At 45.4% G+C, this 25,276-nt stretch overlaps 1 protein-coding gene and 1 non-coding gene across 2 annotated transcripts in view; both read left to right on the plus strand.

Annotated features, from left to right (window-relative positions):
• Positions 1–25,276, plus strand: part of PPP1R8 (protein phosphatase 1 regulatory subunit 8) — a 31,017-nt gene that overhangs the window by 3,167 nt on the left and 2,574 nt on the right. The window contains exons 2-6 of the mRNA XM_048825906.2: positions 9,186–9,246; positions 20,053–20,206; positions 20,952–21,172; positions 21,644–21,788; positions 22,738–22,802. Of these exons, the coding sequence (XP_048681863.1) occupies positions 9,186–9,246; positions 20,053–20,206; positions 20,952–21,172; positions 21,644–21,788; positions 22,738–22,802 (646 nt within the window). The remainder of the gene's footprint in view (positions 1–9,185; positions 9,247–20,052; positions 20,207–20,951; positions 21,173–21,643; positions 21,789–22,737; positions 22,803–25,276) is intronic.
• Positions 11,555–11,719, plus strand: LOC125624910 (small Cajal body-specific RNA 1). Its single transcript, XR_007353431.1, has one exon.

The raw sequence follows: 25,276 nt of genomic DNA on the forward strand, positions 1-25,276 counted from the left end.
AGTTGGGGCCTCAAGGCACTGCTAGGAAATTTGGTGTAAACTGGAACATTTAAAGATACAAATTGCACTTCACAAGTATCTTTGAGCCAAGGTCAAGCTTTCACTGGTGGAGATGTCACAGTGTTATCTGGAGAGGATGAATGCCTTCAGAGTTCAGGAAATTCCACCATGCCCTACAAGCCAGGCACTGGGATCTATATAGTAATGTAGGCCAAAATTTTATGAAAGGGGTGGCTAAATTTAGGCTCCTAAATCTACATTTAGAGACCCAAATAAGTGGCCTGATTTGAAGTTAACACATTAAAGATGTGGGCTGGACAAGTTTTATTTTAACAGCTAACACATTTTAAAAATACCTTTTTTAAATATGACAGGTTTCAGAGTAACAGCCATGTTAGTCTGTATTCGCAAAAAGAAAAGGAGTACTTGTGGCACCTTAGAGACTAACCAATTTATTTGAGCATAAGCTTTCGTGAGCTACAGCTCACTTCATCAGATGCATACTGTGGAAAGTACAGAAGATCTTTTTATACACCCAAACCATGAAAAAATGGGTGTTTACCACTACAAAATGTTTTCTCTCCCCCCACCCCACTCTCCTGCTGGTAATAGCTTATCTAAAGTGACCACTCTCCTTACAATGTGTATGATAATCAAGGTGGGCCATTTCCAGCACAAATCCAGGGTTTAACAAGAACGTCTGGGGGGAGGGGGGTGTAGGAAAAAACAAGGGGAAATAGGTTACCTTGCATAATGACTTAGCCACTCCCAGTCTCTATTCAAGCCTAAGTTAATTGTATCCAATTTGCAAATGAATTCCAATTCAACAGTTTCTCGCTGGAGTCTGGATTTGAAGTTTTTTTGTTTTAAGATAGCGACCTTCATGTCTGTAATTGCGTGACCAGAGAGATTGAAGTGTTCTCCGACTGGTTTATGAATGTTATAATTCTTGACATCTGATTTGTGTCCATTTATTCTTTTACATAGAGACTGTCCAGTTTGACCAATGTACACGGCAGAGGGGCATTGCTGGCACATGATGGCATACATCACATTGGTGGATGTGCAGGTGAACGAGCCTCTGATAGTGTGGCTGATGTTATTAGGCCTTGTGATGGTGTCCCCTGAATAGATATGTGGGCACAGTTGGCAACGGGCTTTGTTGCAAGGATAGGTTCCCGGGTTAGTGGTTCTGTTGTGTGGTATGTGGTTGCTGGTGAGTATTTGCTTCAGGTTGGGGGGCTGTCTGTAGGCAAGGACTGGCCTGTCTCCCAAGATTTGTGAGAGTGTTGGGTCATCCTTCAGGATAGGTTGTAGATCCTTAATAATGCATTGGAGAGGTTTTAGTTGGGGGCTGAAGGTGATGGCTAATGGCGTTCTGTTATTTTCTTTGTTAGGCCTGTCCTGTAGTAGGTGACTTCTGGGAACTCTTCTGGCTCTATCAATCTGTTTCTTCACTTCTGCAGGTGGGTATTGTAGTTGTTAGAATGCTTGATAGAGATCTTGTAGGTGTTTGTCTCTGTCTGAGGGGTTGGAGCAAATGCAGTTGTATTGCAGAGCGTGGCTGTAGACAATGGATCGTGTGGTGTGGTCTGGGTGAAAGCTGGAGGCATGTAGGTAGGAATAGCGGTCAGTAGGTTTCCGGTATAAGGTGGTGGTTATGTGACCGTCGTTTATTAGCATTGTAGTGTCCAGGAAGTGGATCTCTTGTGTGGACTGCACCAGGCTGAGGTTGATGGTGGGATGGAAATTGTTGAAATCATGGTGGAACTCCTCAAGGGCTTCTTTTCCATGGGTCCAGATGATGATGTCATCAATATAGCGCAAGTAGAGTAGGGGCGTTAGGGGACGAGAGCTGAGGAAGCGTTGTTCTAAGTCAGCCATAAAAATGTTGGCATACTGTGGGGCCATGCGGGTACCCATAGCAGTGCCGCTGATTTGAAGGTATACATTGTCCCCAAATGTGAAATAGTTATGGGTGAGGACAAAGTCACAAAGTTCAGCCACCAGGTTAGCCGTGACATTATCGGGGATAGTGTTCTTGACGGCTTGTAGTCCATCTTTGTGTGGAATGTCGGTGTAGAGGGCTTCTACATCCATAGTGGCCAGGATGGTGTTATCAGGAAGATCACCGATGGATTGTAGTTTCCTCAGGAAGTCAGTGGTGTCTCGAAGGTAGCTGGGAGTGCTGGTAGCGTAGGGCCTGAGGAGGGAGTCTACATAGCCAGACAGTCCTGCTGTCAGGGTGCCAATGCCTGAGATGATGGGGTGCCCAGGATTTCGAGGTTTATGGATCTTGAGTAGTAGATAGAATATCCCAGGTCGGGGTTCCAGGGGTGTGTCTGTGCGGATTTGATCTTGTGCTTTTTCAGGGAGTTTCTTGAGCAAATGCTGCAGTTTCTTTTGGTAACTCTCAGTGGAACAGAGGGTAATGGCTTGTAGAAAGTGGTGTTGGAGAGCTGCCTAGCAGCCTATTGTTCATATTCCGACCTATTCATGATGACGACAGCACCTCCTTTGTCAGCCTTTTTGTTTATGATGTCAGAGTTGTTTCTGAGGCTGTGGATGGCATTGTGTTCTGCACGGCTGAGGTTGTGGGGCAAGTGATGGTGCTTTTCCACAATTTCAGCTCGTGAACGTCGGCGGAAGCACTCTATGTAGAAGTCCAGTCTGCTGTCTCGACCTTCAGGAGGAGTCCACCTAGAATCCTTCTTTTTGTAGTGTTGGTAGGGAGGTCTCTGTGGATTAGTATGTTGTTCAGAGGTGTGTTGGAAATATTCCTTGAGTCGGAGACGTCGAAAATAGGATTCTAGGTCACCACAGAACTGTATCATGTACCTGGATTTGTGCTGGAAATGGCCCACCTTGATTATCATACACATTGATAGCTTCAGATAAGCTATTACCAGCAGGAGAGTGGGGTGGGGGGAGAGAAAACCTTTTGTAGTGGTAAACGCCCATTTTTTCATGGTTTGTGTGTATAAAAAGATCTTCTGTACTTTCCACAGTATGCATCCGATGAAGTGAGCTGTAGCTCACGAAAGCTTATGCTCAAATAAATTGGTTAGTCTCTAAGGTGCCACAAGTACTCCTTTTCTTTTTTTAAATATCTAATCTAGACAAGACCTTATTGTTGCAAGGAGTTCTTCGAAGGTGAACTGCAGGTTACTGATGTACTGTTCGCAAAAAGAAAAGGAGTACTTGTGGCACCTTAGAGACTAACCAATTTATTTGAGCATGAGCTTTTGTGAGCTACAGCTCACTTCATCAGATGCATACTGTGGAAAGTACAGAAGATCTTTTTATACACACAAACCATGAAAAAATGGGTGTTGCTCAAATAAATTGGTTAGTCTCGAAGGTGCCACAAGTACTCCTTTTCTTTTTGCGAATACAGACTAACACGGCTGTTCCTCTGAAACCTGATGTACTGTTGTTAACCTCAAATAATAGCACTGAGAAGTGTGAACTGTCCCATTTATCTTAATGTTGTGTTAACACTCAACCTAAAGATGAGTCTGAATATTGTGAAAGGGATACTGTCAACTTGAATTTTTTAACTGATTTTTAAAAAAATTAAGCTATATAATAAAGCATGCTATAATTAGCATCCCTTCAATTTTTGAGAATTTCTGTTTTCTGTTTATAAACATCTCTTGATTGGGCCTGAAAGCACCAACCTTAAACATGTAAGGGCTCAGACCTTTTTCCCTCACCTTTCTCTGTGCGCACACTCCTGTCTACTGCTGTTTCAGTTTCAGCTTTGCTGCTTCTATTGCTGATCAACACCTTGTTGCTGAACCTGAGAGAGAATCCACATGAGCTCTCCATGTTTTCTGAGTAATGCAGCAAACGGTGAAACAGACAAATCAGTAATCTTTGTTAGTGATACTGGGGATTGCTTCTAACGATTCTAGATACAAAAATTTCAGATAGAAGTCTGACTTTAAAATTGATGGTGTCCTTTTAACCATTCCATTGCTGATCTCTTTCCAGCCAGTGTATTTAGCCAACAATCCCAAACTGCCTCCCTAGATGCTGAAAACTTGCACTGTGCCTTGCCCTGTTGCCAGGCCTGGCACCTTTCCCCCGGCTGCTAGTGCAGTAATGTATTTTCAGTACAGAAACCTGAAGCCTATTGAAAATGCAATGGTAGCATAAAATAAATGCAACCAATCAAGTTAACAAGGAATATTGTACTGACTGAATTATAGGAAAATAATACAATACAAACTTCAATTTCATTTTTGATGCTGTTGTAAAATCTTCACTCTGTTGCCCTGGAATATCACAGAATATCATAGAAGCCTCATGATTTAAATTAACTTTACTGTGGAGCACACTGGGCTTTGGCAATAGGAGTTTTCTTCATGGAGAATGCCAAAATGCTTTACAGGTTGAACCAACCAAGCCAGGCTACACACAGGTATCTCTTCACCCACCAGGAGTGTAAAATGAGGCAACTACTTAACAGAGCAAATGAGTCATAATGGGAGACGAACCCTATCCAATTGAAATTGGTACCTCGTCCTTCTTCAGGAATCCTCTTCTAGAACAGTTCTAAAGGACGACATCATTTTCCGTCTTCAACTGGGAGCTGTACATTGGTAAATCTAGTCTGGCATGCATAACGCAGGCCATGAAATTTCATCCACTGTTTCCTACAGAAAGAATTTTATTCCTATGACTTTTATTCCTATGACTTTCGTTCTCAAAAACGAAGGAAATCTGTCCCTTTCCAGATCTCAGCATTCTGAACAAATGCATCTGAAAATTCGATTTCATCTGGTGACCCTGAGCCGCCAGTATTCCTCCAGACTCTGTAGGATTGATTCAGGGTTCTCAGCAAGACTCTTACTTGCAGATGCCCATTCAGCCTCCCCTCAGGAAGAATCTAAGAGTGTGTAAGCTACAGTCATTACTAGAATAGCATCATTCTCTGCAGTCTTGCTGCAGCTCCGAGAGAGTTTCCAAAAGCCCCTGCTGCAGCGTTTGTTCATCTGAGGGCAGGGCGACACTTGCAGGTGTAGAGCGCTGTGAGGTAAACCCGCCGTCGGAGAGCGCAGTAGGGCAAGCGCTGCAGTCTGTCCACACTGACCGCTGCAAGCGCACCGGCATGGCCACATTTGCAGCACTTGCAGCGGCATTGGGAGTGGTGCATTATGGGCAGCTATCCCAGCATGCCAGTGGCTGCAACATGCTTTTTCAAATGGGGGAGTGGAGTGTGTTGTGTGTATGTGGGGGGAGAGAGCATCCGATGAAGTGAGCTGTAGCTCACGAAACTTATGCTCAAATAAATTGGTTAGTCTCTAAGGTGCCACAAGTACTCCTTTTCTTTTTGCAGATACAGACTAACACGGCTGTTACTCTGAAACATTTCAGCATGCTGTCTTGTAAGTTCAGAGAGCAGCAGACCCCCTTGCCCCCCCCCCCCACACACACACACACAGAGGCTGTCAGAAACGGAACTTTGAAAGGGCATTTCCTCATTCCTACAGCTGATTCCAAACGACGATAAGGGGAATTATGGGATGTTTCCGGAGGCTGATCAGAGCACAGTAAAGCAACACCTCGTTCACACTGGTGCTACAGCTCTCCCACCTTAGTTAATTGGTCTCATTACAGTTGGTATGGCAACACCTTTTTTTATTGTTCTCTATGTATATGTCTACCTACTGTATTTTCCACTGCATGCATCCGATGAAGTGGGTTTTAGCCCACGAAAGCTTATGCCCAAATAAATTTGTTAGTCTCTAAGGTGCCAAAACTACTTCTGTTTTTTTGCTAGTTTGAAGAGAAATTCACTTGACCCTCAAGTCACTTCGTCCCTATGTTCAGAACAGTAATAATCCTGGTGGAGAACACCACACTGATGTAGTATATCAGTCATCAAGGGAAGCTTTCCCATGCCTCTTTTGCAAAGAGAGAGTTCTGCTTTGAGAATGGTGTATTTGTATCAGGAAGGCTTGCTGGCCATCTTCCTGGAAAACACACTGTTCTAGCAAACAGTCTTAGTAGTTTTCAGAGTAGCAGCCGTGTTAGTCTGTATTCGCAAAAAGAAAAGGAGTACTTGTGGCACCTTAGAGACTAACCAATTTATTTGAGCATAAGCTTTCGTGAGCCACAGCTCACTTCATAAATGGTCTCTGAAAGATCTTGATCATTCAAAGAGGTGGCATGCTCCAGCTAGACTTCTTCGCTAAAGGCAAAAATGAGAAATGGCCTGACAGGCTTGGCCTACGCTACAGAGTTACATCGATGTAAGCTGCTTTATGTCGATCTAACTCTAAGTGTCTACACTACAACGTTGCTCCTGCTGATGTAAGTCACCCGCTACACCGACTCAATGACCCCACCTGCACGAGAGGTGTAGTGCTTAGGTCGATGTAGTGTGTAGACCCGGCATTGCTTACATCAGACTGTTCTGGCTGTGAGCCCCAGGTGGTTGACGGCGAGAGCCCCACCACCCTGGGGCTTGGGCTGGCAGTTTCCCACACTCACAGTTAAATCAGTGCAAGCACTCCTGATGGTGACACACCCCGCCAACAGAAGGAGCTTTGTGCGGACATGCAAACCGGTTTAATCACTGCAGTGGGTGTACATTAACTAACTTACGTCGACTTAATTTTGTAACGTAGACTTGCCCACAGATGCACCTTAGTAGATTGCAGCCAGGAATTTCCTTGTTTTTTCTTTTTTGTACCTCTGATCTCAAGTGTCGTCAGGAAGGTGTAACAGCAAAGAGCACATGGTCTTGGTAGTTTTAACTAGGGCACATCCGTTGCGGGTACTCAGATTCTGAGCTTAACTGAAGTCTCTGGTTCTATTCCACCTCTTCCAGATCTCGTGTCTTTCCAGAAACAGGCTGAATTCCCTATCGAGATTGACAGAACCTGAACGTGCAGTGTTAATTGGACCAGCTTCTGTTTGTGAGACAGACAAGCTTTTGAGCCACACTGAGCTCTTCTTTAAGTCTGGGAAAGGTACAGCTAAATGCAAGGTGGAACAGATTGTGCTACTTATACTAAACATATTGCAAGGGACCATTCAAGGTAGAGTGGCCCATTAACACCTCTGCAATCTTTAAAACAAAAAGGGGGTGGTGGGTTAGATTGTTGAAAGAAACCATAAATCCAGTGTCTCTGTTCAGACCATGATTTTTAGTGTCTACCAGTTATTAATTTAGTTTAATTTCATAACCCACTAACCCCCTCTTTCCACCTGTTCCACCTAGCATTTAGCTGTGACACTGGGGCTTTCCCAGACCTCAAGAAGAGCTTTTGGAGCTCAAAAGCTTGTCTCTCTCACCAGCAGAAGTTGGTCCAATAAAAGATATTACATCACCCACCTTGTCTCCTTAGGAACCTGAACTTGGCAGCCTCAATTGAGATTCTGAGTTCTGATCTAGTCTTTTCCAGTGAGTGTCAGATTCTACTAGAATTGTAAGGTTTCCACATGTTCTTGTTAACGATAAATGCCTTTATTCTGGTGGTGCCAGAAGGCCCCAGCCAGGACTAGGGTCTCATTGTGCTGGGCGTTATACAAATATCGGTAGGAAAAGGTTCCTATACGGAAGGGCTTAGAATCTAAGGCTAAGTCTACACTGCACACCTTACAACGGCATGGCTGTGCCGTTGTAAGGTAAGCCGTGTAGCCGCTCTTTGTTGCCGGGAGAGAGCTCTCCTGGTGACCAAATGAAACCACCCCCACGAGGGGCAGTAACTTCGTCGATGGGAGAGCAGTTCCTGCCAACAAAGTGCTGTCCGCACCAGTGCTTTTTGTCATTAAAACTTCCGTGTTTTTTTTTTTTCACATCGCTGAGCGACGTCACTTTTAATGAAGAAAGTGGAGTGTGGACAAAGCCTCAGGTACAAAGGGCAGAGGAGGGAAATACAACGTGCAATGAATTGGCACCATTCTGTTAGCTGTGTGTTTTCGTGTGTAAGTGGGGGGGTTGTTTTTTTTTTTGTTTGTTTTTTCCCCCTTACGGGTAGAAAGAGGATGGGGAATGGCAGGAAGCGTAACATTAGTAAGAGCAAAGAGTAGGAGAAGGAAGGAGTAGAAAAAGACAATCAAAGCTTCTCATTTGCCTAGCTATGAGCAGCAGCCAGTGTTTTGTAGGCATAACAGCAGAAGTGAGTCTTTAGGAGGCTATGGTAGTGGCTGATCAGACTGTATACAAAGAGAGGTCTTTGATACAAAGATTTTCTGCTAAATTTTGGAGGAAAGGAAATGAGGGATAAGGGCTGTGATTTCTTGTGTACTTCTTTCAAATGTTTTGGATCTGGAAAGGCACATACACAGCCCCCAACACACTGTTTTCCAGAGGGTTCTGAAGCACATCCCCAAAACATTGACCTCTGCAGGTAATCCATGAGGAGAACTCCAATTACAAATTTCTTTCCCAAGTCTGCAGGCAATGCTCCAGCATCACTGCTCTTGTACAGAGCTTCCCAACAGTAGCAGAGACTCTGGTCTCTTACACTCCAGCTATTCAGAAATTGGTGGGCAGCATATAGCTGAGAATCATGGAGGTGTGTAGAACGTCTGAACAGCACCAGAGGCAAGCAATGGAGATATTCCTAGTGGAGGAGGAGTAGAGTACCCGAGATGTGCCCTCACTGTTTCCCCAACAATCAGGAGGTTTTAAAATGCAGGGATGGGGAAACCACTGTCTTGCTTCTAGCAGCTGAAGGGATAGGCAGGGGGCTTCAGATTTCAGATATCTACTAGCTAGAAGTTAATACAAAAGATGGAAGTCTCCAAGCAGGGTGCAGGGACAGCCTTTGTTAGGAACCGCAGCCCCTCTCCAGTTCCAGAAGCTGGGAGCTGGCTGCGTTTCTCACCTGGCATTATCCAAGGAAGACGTTAATGGCAACACTACCCCGCTCGTCCTTGTATCTATCTGGTTGGTTGGTTTCCTTTGATGGCTAGCAGGTTTCTGGTGAGTGTTTCAAGCCCATCGAACCTTAGTGTGCTGTGGCAACTGAATAACTCGGTAAGTAGGGAGACCTATTTTTATCTGTAAGCAAAACAAATCTAGGACCTCACATACAGGACACTTGTGGGACTATTATTTTTCACAGTAAACCTGCTTCAGTTTGGATTTGTTTGGGATTGATAGAACGATGGTACAATGTTAACAATACTGCACATCAATATTTATTTCTCTCCTTATTTTCCAGGGCAGGAAAACCTCCCCCTGGCTTGCATCTGGATGTAGTCAAAGGAGACAAACTAATTGAGGTATGAAAATAGATGTAGTAAGCATTTTAGATGCATGCAGAAGGAGATTGGATTTAACCCATCTGTTGATGGGGAATTGAATTCCATTGCTTCCTTTCCCAGTCTTCCCCCTCCATTTGTACCTCGAAGTGACCCTTCCCTCTCTTTGTGCGCCCCAAAGTGACCCTTTCTTCCCTGACACGCACTTTTCTTTTTTTATTAACAGTGATCCAGCCCCCAGCCTTTAACCACAACCCTTAATGTTTGTAACTGATTTTGATGAAATGCGAAGTCCCCTTTGTATACATGCACTGGATCCCAGTCAGGAAGCTGTGCTGTGCATCTGTCAGCAACATGGTGGCATGATGATTGGGTTTAGGAACATAGGACTGGAAGGGACCTTCCAGGTCAGCAAGTCTAGTCTCTTGCTCTCAGAGGTAGCCATTTATATAGTCCATGTAAATAAACGTTGCCCGCTCCATCTTAAAACTGGTTAGGTGTTTTGCCCCCACTACTCCTATTGAAAGGCTGTTCCAGAACCTGACTCCTTTGATGATTAGAAACCGTCTTCTAATTTCCAGCCTAAATTTATTCATGGCCAGTTTATCCCCATTTGTGCCAGAATTGTCCTTTAGCTTCGAGAGCTCTTCTCCATCCCTTGTGTTTACCCCTTCCCTCCAATGTATTTAGAGGCAACCTTATTCCCTCTAAGCCTTCATTTTGCTAGACTTAAAGGAACTTGGCTTGTTTGTCTCCCCTCATAAGAGAGGTTCTCCCTTCCTCTCATCCTAACAGCACTTCTCTGCATCTGGTGAGTCTGAATTCATCTTTCTAGAATGTGGGTAAATCCCAAACAAAACACTATGTTCATCTACAATTTAAAAAAATAAATGCAAATATTTCCAAAACTGTTACTTTGTGCAAAGCCTTATTTTACTAAACTTAAATGTTGTCTGCTTATCCCCTAAAAGTACATATGCTATTGAAGGTTTTAGTATAGCTGGTCTCGGATTCTGACCAGCAGTCCTCCTTGTCAGAAGTGCTCCAGGAGCCTGGTTTTGTAAGCAGAAGCTCATTTAACTAATGCCTGGGGAGCCCAAATGTTTAATGCAAAGTAAGTAGTATTAGACTGATTCTGAGCTGCTTATTGCAGGGGTTTGTTACTATAGTTTACGTTGTAATATTTTTACAATAAAAGTAATGCTTCTCTCTTGTCTAGAGTTCAGCAGTGGGAACAAAACCATTCAGGGAGCCAAAGGTTACAAAGTAGGGGGAGCCAAAATAATGCTGCTAAGCAAGAAATTGGAGCATTAAGAATCTGAGGTCTGGTGAAGAGAACCAGAGGAACTGGGGGTCATTGTTCACTGGTTTACAGTATACGATGTTGCAGGATCTTTGGCCAGCAAGGGAAAATTGCCCCTGACTCACAGGAGATTGTATTTGATCTGCTGGTCCATATTTTGGTTATGGTATCAAAAATACCCTCTCTTCCCTTTTAACAATGCGTGTTCTGGAACTTATTTAATTGTATTCTTCCCAAGCCACAGTCCAGTTATAGTTCACAATTTTTTTCTACTGTACAACATAACCAACCCAATTTGGGGGTGGCGTGGTGAAAGAACCTAGTAAGTCTTCAGACTTATTTTAAGCACTTTGTTGATGTATCTCTCATCACCTAGTATTGTCTGCAGTATATTGTTTGTCTGTATAGAATGTAAGATCCTTGGGACAGGGATTATGTCTTGTATGTGTTGTATAGTGCAGAGTGCGACCATAGTCAAATAGCAGATTTTTAACACCTTAAGTGATTCCTTCATTGGGATTCTTCTGAAGTGCTACTCGGATGCCTTGGCATCCCTGCTCCGATTCTTTCTGGTCTTGTAATCGCTTATCCTGCCCTTCTGCCATAAGCCATATATTACAGCCAGCAACTTCAAGGTGAAAAATCTTCATCTTTCAATCGTTCTGCAGGGCCTATATTCCAACACGCACGGGTATGTAAAACATCTGGCTGTACCATGAGTAAAGGCTGGATGTGTTGTGACATCAAGAACCTGAAAATGCAATTGACTTCACTGATTTTCATTGGTCAACTTCATAGGGCTGTAAAAAGAGCAAAGATAGTGACAGGCAAAGTGGATTTCAAAAATGTTCACTTTTTCTAATCTAGTATTGTTGGTAAAGGTGAAGAAATGTTTGTTCCCAACACATGACCTTAAGTTAACTGTCCTTTTTAAGGTTCAGTTGTTTAGACTAGTCGGAAAGCTCTGCATGTTTTTCTGTAGTTAGTGGCTAGGTTATAGAACACTTCAATCTTTACAGATTTACTGAGCACTTGATACTAACCGAGCTATCTGGATCCCAGCTCTCCTGTAGAGATCTGAGATACAGCTTGTGATTGCTGGGTCTGAGAAGTGCAATATTAAAACAAGCCATGAAGTATTAAGCTCAGCGGGTAGAGGATCACGCTGGGTTATAGCTCAGAGGCACAGATGAGTTTTAAGCTTGTCCACACTTAAAATACCACAGTGGCACCACTGTAGCGCTTCAGTGAAGATTCTGCCTATGCCAGCAGGAGGGCGTGACCGTCTATGCTGTTATGATCACCACTCTTACAAGATTATGATCTGCTTTGTACAAAATTTGCCTTGAGGTATCATTTGAAAACTCTTAATCCGCTGAACATTATTATCCCATTGAAATATGAGTAGAAAACTCTGAAGTTGATATTCTACTGTATGGTTGTTAGAGAAATGTTTTAAGTCTGGGTAACACTTACAAACCATTTTTCAGAGATAAAGACACACTGGCACCCCCAGACAGCCCCCTTGACTTTACTGATACTTATCACTTGCTTAAGCAACCATTCTCCTGCAGGGGGAAGGTGTGAATATGAAACTTGCATTGCATCTCAGGAACCGTTCAGCCCTCACATAGTCCCTTGTAGATGTGTCACTACACCCCAATGGGGGGAGGGGGATCCTCACAGTGGGGAGGCAGGTATGAGAGAGAGAGAGAGAGACCTCCAACTCACCTCTCCTCCTACCTCTCTGCTCATCACGTCAAAGGACACCTGACTCTGAACTGACAGAGTGGTCCCTGGCTGAAAGAAAATCCAGACTGTGAACTATGACAACTTGTGGTGAAAGAGTCTCTTGCTTTAGACGCCATTCGATAGTTAAAGGTTAGGAAGTAGCTTCTGTGTTTATTTTCTTTTGTAACCAGTACTGACCTTTTTATGCATGATCACTTAAAATCTTTCTATAGTTAATGTTTGTTTCATTTTAACCAGTGTGTGTGTGTGTGTTAAAGTGTGTGGAGAAACTCCATTTGGGATAACAAGTTTGGTGCATTATCATTTTCCTTTGCTGAAATGACGAACTTTCTATGAGCTTGCATTGTTCAGCAGTGTACTGGACAGTACAAGACACATTTCTCGGGGAACAAGATTGAGACTAAGAAGTGGCGGGTGTTGCCCTATATGTAATTTGAGTGACTGGTTAGAGTGCTTGTGTATTTAGCTGGGAGTGAATTTACATACTGAAGGCTTCACAAGCAGACCAGGCGTAGCTGCTCTGGCAGTGAAGCAGTGTAAAAGGCACTCCAGGCTAGAGAGTTCAGGGGACACCGTTGTTCAACAGTCCAGATTGTACCCTGGGGAATGTCACAGTGGTGCAGCGAGGAGCAGGGTATATGCACAGCTTGTCGTTCTGAGTGAAGTTTGCACTTTAAGCACTGGTGTAGCAATTTTAAGTGAAATTCAAGTGTGGTGGCTGAAAACAATCGAAGGGTTACAGTTTTGTTTTCTGTTTGCTTATTTCGGGAAAGGGAAATAGGAACAGAAACGCATAAAAAATGAGCAAAGGTACAGCAGCTACAAAGATGGATATGACCAAATTGAAGTTGAAAGAGAGCAAATGAACGCAAGCATTGGTTAAAAGAAGCAGAGATTAAACTGAAAATGAAGGCATTAGAGCTGAGAGAGAAGCAGCAGTAGCTGCTGCTGCTTTAGGAGAAGCCCATAAAGGAGCCCTGAGGCAACTGGAAGCTGAGGCTCACAGGCGAGCCATGGAGCTGAAAGCCAAAGAGGCTGAGGAGGAGGAGAAGGAAAAGGAGCAGAGTTACAACCTGGAGATGAGAGCAGAGCACTATAAAAGGCACCCTAGGCTATAGAGTTAAGGGGACACCACTGTTCAACAGTCCAGAGTATACGCTGGGGTCTGTCACAAGGGGTTTTCCTGTCAGTGTAAGTAATCCACTTCCCCAAGAGGCAGTAGCTAGGTTGACTGGTGAATTGTCCCCTTGACCTAGTGCAGTCTACACCAGGGGGTAGGGGACTTAAGTTAGTTTAACTGCATTGCTCAGGGGGGTGGATTTTCTTACCCATGAGCAACGTAGTTATACCGACCTAACTTCCTAGTGTAGTCCAAGCCTTCATCGTGGTCAGATAAAGGCTGTAAAATTAGTGTTCGTTGTTATTGATTTGCCACTGCCTTGTGAAGTCATTACACCTATGCAAAGTGAGTGTCAAACACTGCCAAGTCTGAATGGCAACGTTTTACACTTAGTACTGGTGTACATGAGAAATTGCATCGACACTTCTCCAGCCCCTTGGGACTAGAAGTAAGAATAAGAACTGACCTAGGAATTTTTCCACAGTACTTGAAGCCACAGGATACGGTGCTCATAGGGCTTTAAATACCCATGTCTGGTTCTGCTCTCCCAGTAAGAGGGAGTTCGTTGAGAATGTGAGAATAAAAGGGAAACTTAGTACAAGGAAGCACCAGCTCCTTGACTCTCCATAATAAGAAATGGGATCACAGAATGCAGCTCCACAAAGGTATTGAATTCAGGAAAACCACCTGGGGAACTGAATCTAGTGAGTAAGACACTTTTGGAAGAAGCAATAAATCCATTGGGGTGGAAAAATTTGGGGAATCCTAAAACCTGCCATGATTAAAGTGCAGCTGACCTCAGAATTCAAAGAACAAGAAGCAGACAATATGGCTTTGCAAAGAAATGCTCAAATAAAATGAGGTCTTGAGAAAAACCTCTATGAAACACTGATGTAACCAAACAAACCAGAATCCATTAAGACTTGCAGGAAAAAGAGAAGGGCAGCAAAAAGATACTATCCAGAGAGGCTAATATGAATGGGAAGAGCTCTTCTTAGAAGTGTACGTGGTGGAGGAAAAAAGCACCAAATAATGCTTCAGAGGTGGCTAAGAGAGCCATTTTCTTCTAAAACTGTTTTGTCCAAACTTTTATGTTTTGGTCAACTTGGAAATAAGGGAAGACCTTGTAAAAATTGCTGTTTACAAAGAGCAGGTAAGGGAATATATGAACAATGTGAACATATACCAATCAACAGGTCCAGATGGCACAATTGGTGGGTGAATAGAATGCAGAAGTTGTGATATGTTCTGGGTTTTGGCAAAGCATTTGATGACGTCTCGTGAAATTATGCTCAGAAATTTGTTCAAATTGACTCTGATATGAACACTATTGTGTAGATTGAAAACTGGCTGCAGGCCTGATGGTAAGGGATGATGATAAATGGTAATATGTAGAGTTGACAGAGGACTTATCATAAAATATTAGGGTTGGAAGAGACTTCAGAAGGTCATCTAGTCCAATCCCTTGCTCAAAGCAGGACCAGCACCAACTAAATCATCCCAACCGAGGCTTTGTCAAGCCGGACCTTAAAAACCTCTAAAGATGGAGATTCCACTACCTCCTTAGGCATCCCATTCCAGTGCTTCACCACCCTCCTAGTGAAATAGTGTTTCCTAATATCCAACCTAGACCTCCCCCTCTGCAACTTGAGACCATTGCTTCTTGTTCTGTCATCTGCCACCACTGAGAACAGCCGAGCTCCATCCTCTTTGGAACCCACTTTCAGGTAGTTGAAGGTTGCTATTGTGCCTTGTCGTCTTTGGGTAATGATCTAGAAAAGAGAATAAACACATGAAATTTGCTAAACATTCATTAGTGAATACTAAATTGTGAGAAGCCGCAAATGCCATGCGAGCAGAGAAATACGTAATACAAATGGGATAGAGCGCTTAAAAACAAAAGCAGAAAACAAAACGAGGTTCAGTTTGGAAAAGGTGAGTTAATCCATAAGGGGGAAATTTAATCTGAAACAGAATAAAAACCGGAATATCAGTAATGCTGAAAGAGACTAAAGGTGATAATGGACAGCTAATTAGGCAGGTTTGCAAAGAAAATGAGCCCAGTGCAATTTTGTATAGATGTCAAGATGCCTGTTCCTGGCTCTGTCCCTCACCATGTGTCTTGGTGCTTAGTCACAGACGTTGTCTGCCTTCCCCAGGCCCTCCAACTATAGGCCTGAGAAGATTGCCTATGGAATATTGAGATCTGTTCTAGGCATCCACATTACAAGAAAGATTAACAAACAAAAGAGCAGGAAGAGCAACTTAAATGATGAGGAGCTGGAGGAATTAAGTTGAGTGATTTGAAGAGCTGCATTCATTTACAAGAAACTTTGAGGATTCTGCTGCTGCACAGGGCCTTTAGGTCTCTGTGCTCTTTGGCCACATGGGACTTCAGAACCCCAGCCGTAAGCACTTGGAAACGAGGAACTGCTCAGTGACGGTCTCCCAAGTTGAGCTGCTGCTTCACACATAATACAACCTTAATGCAGCCCCTCTTTGGGACATTACTCCTTGTAACATTCTTTGGGAGGTGGGGAATATTTGGCTAAATTGCAGAACAACAATCAAAATGTATTAAGATCTTTAATGTATTGTTAGCATCTCTAATTGTGGTTGTGCAGGTGGCAGTAAGGAGAAAAGGCAAGTCAGTGTGAGCACCACCAATCAGCAGCACATCTCCCCACATCAGTGCTGCTCAGGGTAGGTTAAGTCAAAGCGACTTTAAATCAACAAGCCAGAAACCTTGACTTGAATTGTGTTTTACCTTTATACTTTTTAATTTTTGCTAATGCAGGGATGATTCTCATTGCTTGGTAACCACTAAAATGTGTTGATTTGCTACTAAATATAGCCTTTACGTTAAATTTGGTGGTTCCTTTTGCTGACCAGGAGGATAAATTATATCTGTGCATGCTCATTTAAGAAATTATGTAACTTAATTTAAATTTATTCAGATTCTTAATTTTCACATTTTATATTAGAAAATGGTGGATGATACTTTTTTAACAGATTAATTATTAACTTGCAATTTGCATTAAGCTGTATTTGGATGAAAATTCAATTAAAATACACACAAACAGCATTTTAAAGTATTTTTATTAGCTCAATAAAACTACCTTAAATGTGCTGGTTACATAAATTTTTTTCTTATCAGAACATTTATCAAAACATGCTTTGCAAATAAAACTGATTTATTAAACAAAGGAAGTATTATCTGTAGTTATTGAATGGAACTAGTTGTTTCTGGTCACCATAGAATCCTAGAAGTGGAAGGGACTGCGAGAGGTCATCTAGTCCTGTCCCCTGCACTCAAGGCAGGACTAAATGTTATTTAGACCATCCCTGACAGGTTTTTATCCAAGCTGTCCTTAAAAATTCCCAATGATGGAGGTTCCACAAAGTCCGTAGGCAATTTATCCCAGTGCTTAACCACCCTGATAGTTAGGATGTTTTTCCTAATGTCCAACCTAAACCGCCCTTGCTGCAATTTAAGCCCATTGCTTCTTGTCCTATCTTCAGAGGTTAAGAACAATTTTTCTCCCTCCTTGTAACAAACTTTTATGTACTTGAAAACTGTTGTCCCCTCTCAGTCTTCTCTTCTCCAGACTAAAACCAATTTTTTCAATCTTCTCTCATAGGTCATGTTTTCTAGACCTTTAATCATTTTTGTTGCTCTTCTCTGGACTTTCTCCAATTTGTCCACATCTTTCCTGAAATATGGCACTCGGAACTGGACACAATACTCCAGTTGAGGCCTAATCAGTGCAGAGCAGAGCAGAAGAATTACTTCTCTTGTCTTGCTTACAATACTCCGTGTCCTTCATTACTTTAGAATTAGTAGATCTCATCCTCTTAAACCTAGTTTTTATTCATAGATTGGAAGGGGAAACCAAGCTTTCCTGTTTTTTCAACTCCCAATTGGTTTCTTAACTTTGAATGAACTTATCATTGAACTGAACTAGTTGAATAAACTCAACTGAAGAAAATATCTTTGAACCTACAGAAGAGACTACTGCCATCAAAAACTTGTTCAACACTTCAGCAAATTCTGGTTCCAGGTGCTTGGACAGTGACTTCCACCAATTTAGTTTGACCAGGTTATTTTAGACTTTGCAACAAAAGTACTGCTTAATTTTATTTAATTTAACTTAAAAACATTTTTTAAAATAATTATGAATTCGTATTAACTGTGATGTTGCCATGCAGCCCACTGCCCATTCCATCAGACTGTATGAATAGGAACCCTAGCTTGGTGCTATGGGCACACGGAAAATGTCAGCTTTTGTTGGCCAGGGTGCTGTGATGTTCCTATATGCGTCCACACAGAGGCAGAGTTGTGTGGTGTGCAGCAGCACCTTAAGTGAGCATTTCCTGATCTTCCAGTGTTTGAGTTGGAGGTTTCTAAGTTCCATGACTTAAAAGGGCATGGGGACTTTTTGAGTCACTGTAGTTTAAATCTTAATCCATCCAGACCCTTAATCATCTAAATTACTTCCCCCGTAAGGCACAGCACACACCTAACCTATGCATGCGTCAACCCTGAATATCAGCTGATGTTGCTGCAGTTCTAATTAAGTTCTAATTTGTTATGCCATGAGGAAGGTTAATGTGGTGGCGGCTAGTGTTTCCTTACTATCTGCAGGCAGAAGGAAGTTCCTTTCGGGGATATGTCACTTGTCAATGGAAATACACTCTCTGTTGCAGGCGCAGGCAAACGTTTAGGCCTGAGGGCTACATCAGGTTTTGGAAATTGTATAGAGGACTGGTTAGGGGAGGCTGTGCCAGGCTGCCCCTGCCCCTGCCCCCTATCCACCCCCCACCCTCCTGGGACCCCTGCCCCCTCTCCCTGTTCCCTGATGGAGGGGGGGGAGGGGAGGGGAGGGGGCAGGACCCCGGAATCTCTGCCCCTGACTGCCCCCGACCACCACCCCAAACTCCCCTGCCCCCTTACCGTGCAGCACAGAGCACCGGTGGCTGGCAGTGCTACAGCCGCACCACCCAGAGCGGTGTGCCGGTGTCGTGTAGTAAATTGTTCTCCGTAACTGCTACCGAGCACATTCCTGCGCAGAGCAGTTTAATACACTACACCAGCAGCATGGCACGCTGAGGCTGTGGGGGAGGGGGAGCAGCGGGGCAGGGGTTGGGGGCGAGCCTCCCAGGCCAGGAGCTCAGGGGCTGGGCAGGAGGGTCCCGCGGGCTGTAGTTTGCCCACCTCTGCTCTATTGGCATTAGACCATAGTGTCTCATAACTTGGTACCTTGCTTTTTTAGGGTTTACATAGAGGGGATGTCATGCATGCCCAACCTTAATCCAGTTTAAACAAAATACTTTGTTTATACAATAAGTATGGAGAACCGGAGTAAGAAGGAAAAGCTAAGATGTCTAACAGAAGAAATGGGCTGATAGGTGGATTTGGTTGTGGGTGAAAACACACTGGAGAAACCAACTAGGCCAAACAAAGCTCTGGAGAACACAATGTAGGTACAATCCTGCATAGGAACAGAGGACTTGCCATTCTGCACTGGTCCCTAGGTCCGTCTCTGACAGTGCCCAGTACCATATACGTCACAGGAAGGTGTGAGAAACCCTACAGTAGGCACATGTGGCATAATCTCTTCCCCCCGGCCTCATCCTAATACCTAGTAGTTAGATTGGTTTAAGCCCTGAGGTATAAAAAGTGTTTTATCCCTTCCAAAACTGTGTTTTGCACTGGCCTCAGGGAGGTGGACTGGATAGGACCCAGTTGGTCTCTTCCATCTCCAGTTGCTCTGATTCTGTAAGGCAGAGCTTCCTTTGAATTTCCTTTGAGTGGGTCAAGACAACATTGAAATGTTATCCAACAGGTTTTAATATGCTGAGACCGTGTGTCGCTTCCTATGTCGTGCATAGTCTTTCCTTTCTCTACTAGTTTGCTAAAGATTTGTGTGATTGTGTTGGGTTTTGATCTGTTTGCTTCATGTTCTAGAGCAGAGGTGGGCAAACTTTTTGGCCTGAGGGCCACATTGGCATTGCAAAACTGTATGGAGGGCTGGGTAGGGAAGGCTGTGCCTCCCCAAACAGCCTGGCCCCCGCCCCCTCACTTCCTGCCCCCCTCAGAACCCCTGACCCATCCAACTCCCCCTGCTCCTTGTCCCCTGACTGCCCCCTCCCGGGACTCCGTCCCCTATCCAACCCCCCCCGTCCCCTGAATGCCCTGACCCCTATCCAACTCCTCCACCCCGCCCCCACTCTCTGTTCCCTGACTGCTCCCACTCCCTGACAGCCCCCCTGGGACTCCCACGCCTATCCAACCGTCCCCTGACTGCTCCTGGGACCCCCTGCCCCTTATCCAACCCTCCCTGCCCCCTTACCATGCTGCTCAGAGCAGCAGGAGCTCGCCACCTGGCTGGAGCCAGCCACACCATCCACGCTGCCTGGCAGGAGCGTCGTGCCAGAGCGCTGGCAGCGTGGCACACTGCAGGGGAGGGGGACAGCGGAGGAGGGGCTGGGGGTGAGCCTCCCTGGCCGGGAGCTCAGGGGCTGGGCAGGACGGTCCCGCAGACTGTAGTTTGCCCACTTCTGTTGTAGAGTCCATGTTTTTTAGGAAGATCTGGGAGTTTGTATAAATCTGATAAGGTAACGCTGCTATTTATTTCATATTCTACCTCAGAAACTGATCATTGATGAGAAGAAATATTATCTTTTTGGGAGAAACCCTGATCTGTGTGATTTTACCATTGATCACCAGTCCTGCTCTCGGGTCCATGCTGCCTTGGTGTATCACAAACATCTTAAGAGGGTTTTTCTCATAGACCTTAACAGCAGTAAGTAACTTGGCATTTAACCAGGGAGCGGGTGTAGGCTGATTTGATAGTTTGACTGGTTGGATTTTGAAGATGTTTGATGCATGAGGATTGAGTTTGTGTTAGCTTCTTATTGACTGAGACCATATAACACTTCCAGTGCACTACATCCCAATGCTCAAACCCTCTTGAACATCCCCAGAGCTATATTCCTTTCCAGTCACATTTTGCCATGTGGGGAAACGATGGCCATCTGGGATATGAACTAACGCTCATTCTGAAGTTGACACAAGCTGAGGCTAGAGGGATTCCTTGTGTCACTCAGTGCCCCTCCTTCATTCAGCGATTGGTGACGGCATTTCCAGGCTCTGGAGCGGATCAGATTGGTGGCATGGCAGTGAGGTTCCAGAGGGACTTCAAAACTATCATCTTTTTTTTAACTACTTCTGGTTAGAAAGCTACATCTCCACTGTGTAGGGCACTTTCTCTGGATCTGGAACTCAAGGGAGCTCCAGCCTGTTCCATGCAGATGGATACAAGCAGGGGGTGACTAGAAATATTAGAGGAAGCCTGAAACCAAAGTGTGCTTGTCATTTCTGTTAGTTATATGGGGAGTGCTGACCCCTGCATGGGATGTTAGGGTGATAGCATTACTGCAGTGACATGTATATATCCAGCTATCCACGCGTGGGTTTTGACCTTTTGGCAGTGTTCCAGTTCCCCAGTGACCGTCTGGTTTTTTTTTTCATTCTGATATTCTCCTCAGCACATGGCACGTTCTTGGGTCATATTCGTTTGGAACCTCACAAACCCCAACAGATTCCCATTGACTCCACGGTTTCATTTGGTGCCTCTACGCGGGCATACACTCTGCGAGAGAAGCCGCAGACGCTGCCGTCCGCAGTTAAAGGAGATGAGAAAATGGGTGGTGATGATGAGGAGCTCAAGGGCTTGCTGGGCCTGCCAGAGGAGGAGACCGAGCTTGATGTGAGCACCATGAAGCATTGTGCCTCTTACTGGATAGCACTCCCCACCATCTGCTTGGGGTGCTCATTTCCCTGGTGCTGTAGATGGTTTTAGGGGTGTCTGCTGCTGGCAGGCACTCACAGGCCATCTCATACCATTAGGATAGGATGCTTTCATGCTTCTTTCCAGCACCTCTTGTATAACAGCCCATGTTCTACCACCCCAGCCAAACCCACACCAGGTCGCTGGCAGTTCCCCAGCCCTGCTGCTCATTCACAAGCCATGCCCGCTGTAGCCCCATCACCTGCTAGTGGAGGGCAGGCCAGGAGGGACACAGACCAGTGCAGCTGGCACTTCTGCCCCATTCTTTCCTTGAGGTTTAAGGCTGGGGCTAAGCCATGTGCTGTGCTCTGCTGTTAACTCTCAGCCCTCAGATGGCAGCTTTGTGCGTTATAGCTGCACTGACCATTTCCTCCCTGATTGTGTCCTTAGAACCTGACAGAGTTTAACACAGCCCACAACAAGAGAATCTCCACGCTCACCATAGAGGAAGGGAACTTGGATATTCAGAGACCAAAGAGAAAACGGAAGAACTCCAGAGTGACGTTCAGCGACGATGATGAGATCATTAATCCAGGTGATCATGTGTATCTTGCCCCTCCATCTCCTCGCCCCCACCCCTCTGAGAGCCTGCGTGCTAATATCCCATATTTGGAGATCCCGCCCATGGCCAGCCGGCCAGTCAGTTGGAAAACACAGAAATCTGAGTTGGAGACTCCAAGGGGACTGGCCCTTCAGAGAAGCGCCCACATTTCTCCACATCGGTGTTATGTGCCCTCCGAGGCACCTTCCAGCTAAACAGTACTGTTGCTGTCTTCCGGGAGGCACATGAGGTCCCTCAACCCCTACAGCTCCTGTGCCGCTTGCTGCGCACCCAGGCAAAGCCCCTGAGGCGGTAGCGGCCAGACTTCCAAGGGCTCCAAACTCACAGTTGCACCAGTTTTTCAACAGCTCAACACCATACGTGCTGAGCTCTCCTACTTCGGTGTCTAAGTGGGAGCTGAGTGTTTCTGAAAATCTAGCCCTAGATGCTTTGAGCACTGCATGGGCGGCTGGGGGGGGGACGGGATTAACGGTAAGCCTAATGCTTAAACCATTTAACCTTTTACATCCCACTTCACTCATCAGCTAACATGAGTTGTTCAGGTTCCTTATTTCCAATTTGAATTTGTTTGTCTGGAAGTTTGACAAAGTCCGTCTGGAAGGAAGGTGGGTAAGGTAAATTAACCATTGGAACAACTGTAACCTACAGAATATCAACACCCCCATCCCCAAGCGTCAACAGTTCTTCCAGCTCTTCCCAGCCTAAATAGATTGGGAGCCCACTGCCACTAGATGGCCCCAGCAGTTTGAAGGATCTTAATTTCTCTCCCGTGTGCACACAGCTTCTGAACTGCAGCTTTCTGAAGGGAAGGTGGATACGACACTTCCATACAGAGATGCGCTTGCATGCCGTGGGCACACTGCAGTGTACACCCTCTCTTGTAGCCATTGTACTAAAAGCATAATTCTTCTCATGCTTACAGAGGACGTGGACCCTTCGGTTGGGCGTTTCAGAAACATGGTACAGACAGCAGTGGTCCCAGTTAAGGTACAAACTAACTTCCAAATCTAACCAAAACTCTTCATCTGTAATTTGTAATCTATAGCGTGAATTATTGTCTTAAATACTATGCATTAGGGTGCAGGAATTGTCAGTGTTTTCTTTTTGTGTTCAGATGGATTAAAGGGAAACTGGCAGGTCTGTTCAGGTTCATAATTTAGGCAGCATTTTCAAAATTGAAGATCAATAGAAATGTCTCCAAATGCTTTTCTAAAAATCAATTGGCTGTTTTTTGGTGTTAAGAAGTTATGGGGTGAGAGACAAAGTACTGTATGGATTAGAGCAGTGGTGGGCAACCTGTGGCCCATCAGGGTAACTAGCTGGCAAGCTGCAAGACAGTGTTTACACTGACCATTCGCAGGCACGGCCGCCCATAGCTCCCAGTGGCCACAGTTCTCCATTCCCAACCAATGGGAGCTGCGGGAAGTGGCACAGACCACAGGGACGTGTTGGCCGCTGCTTCCCATAGCTCCCATTGGCTGGAAACAGGAAGCTGCACGCGGCTGTGCCTGCGGATGGTCAATGTAAACACTGTCTCGCGGCCCGCCAGCGGATTAGAAGCTAGCTAAGGGGCAGAAAACACCAAGTAGGAATCAATGGTCTGTTTTCTACACGAGAAAAGGTTAACGTGGGTATCGGAGAAGGTCCCATATTAGGACTGGTGAGGTTTGGTACGTTCACTTTTTCTGTGGGAAGGCAGGGAACAAAGAAGTGGGCAAGTCTGCAGATGGCATCATTGTGTAGGATACTCAGGACTAAAGAAAACTGAGGAATTTCAGAATAGCCTAACAATGTGATTGCAGATGAAATCTCCTATTGACAAGTACAAAGTAATGCGCATGGGAATACTTTGAGTTACTCTAAGATCACTTACGTTCTAAATTAATTATAACTGTTCTGGAAAAAGATATGGGTGATCGAAAGCAAGACATAAAATCTGCCAGTCATAATCCAGAGATGGCCCTGTTTGTCGTTTTGTATCCAGGTAAAGAAATACCCTTCAGAAACCACACCCACTCAGCCATGCCTTTTGGACGCAGGCAGGTTGGGCAAGCAAGCTCAGGAGGCAAAGATGGGAAGCTTAGTCTATTCCATAAACTAAACCCTACCTGATGCTTTCAACACCCAGGACTGGTCAATGCTACAGAGTTAGGTTGACGTAAGGCAGTTTATGTCAACCTAACTATGTCAGCGTGGACACTACAGCCTTGCTCCCGGTGATGTAGGTGCCTTACTACACCAACATATTAACTCCACCTCCACAAGAGGCATCAGTGTAGTGAGGGCAATAGTGTCCACGTAGACCGGGGTGGGCAAACTTTTTGGCCCAAGGGCCACGTCGGGGTTATGAAACGGTATAGAGGGCCAGGTAAGGAAGGCTGTGCCTCCCCAAACAGCCTGGCCTTTGCCCCCATCCACCCCTTCCTGCCCCGACTGACCCCCTCAGAAACCCCGACCTATCCAACCCCCCTGCTCCTTGTCCCCTGCTTGCCCCCTCCTGGGACCCCCATCCCTAACTGCTCCCCCTATCCAACGCCCTGGCCCCCACCGCTCCCTGTCTCCTGACTGCCTCCTCCCCGAGCCTCCGCCTCCTGACTACCCCATGGGACCTCCTGCCCTTTATCCAATCTTCCCCCCGCCCCCTTACCAGGCCGCTCAAAGCGGCAGGACAGGCTTATTGGAAAGCCTGGGAGGTGGGCGGGCACAAGCCATGCTGCCTGTGCGGTGGCGGGGGAAGAGTGGGGGAGGGGCCAGGGTCTAGCCTCCCTGGCCGGGAGCTCAGGGGCCAGGCAGGAGGGTCCCACGGGCCAGAAGTGGCCCTTGGACCAGAGTTTGCCCACCTCTGATGTAGACACAGCATTACTTACATCCGCTGTTGGCTGTCATTCTTGTCGATTTCTTGTTGATGCTGGAGCTGTGAAATGGACAGAAAGGCTGGAAGGTTCCCTGCTGGGAACCCCACACCAGGGCAGGTGAAGGCACTCTCTGCTCTGAGGCCAGGCTGCCCTCTAGGCTCCCAGCGGGGAGCTTCACCAAGAACTGAGCCTGTGCTCTCAGCCCCCCCACGCTGCCCCTGTTTAGTCAGTGCCAGCACTCCTGGTGAGGACGTGCTCCACCGACAGGAGGAGGGTAGTGATGGACATGGAAAACCACAGTAATTAGTGCAGTGACTGTCTCCACTTAACTTAAGTCGACCTAAGTTTGTCATATAGACATGCCCTCAGTCTGTCCTGCACTCTGCATCAGTGAGAGCATTGGGAGTGACTTCAATGGCAGCCCCAAAGGAAAGCCAGCTGGGGTGATGGGAAAGAGGATCACCTGTCCGTGTCTGTGTAACTCCTTCATATAGGACCGTAGTATGCATGGTGACTGTTTGTGGTGTGTGAGGAGAAGGTGAAAGAATTAGATGGGATCCAGTTAAAGTGGCTTCTTGTTCTGGCCCTCCGTGCTGTGAACCGTTC

Source organism: Caretta caretta, chromosome 19 (genome assembly GCF_965140235.1).
Source record: "Caretta caretta isolate rCarCar2 chromosome 19, rCarCar1.hap1, whole genome shotgun sequence".
NCBI classification, from domain to species: Eukaryota; Metazoa; Chordata; order Testudines; family Cheloniidae; genus Caretta; species Caretta caretta.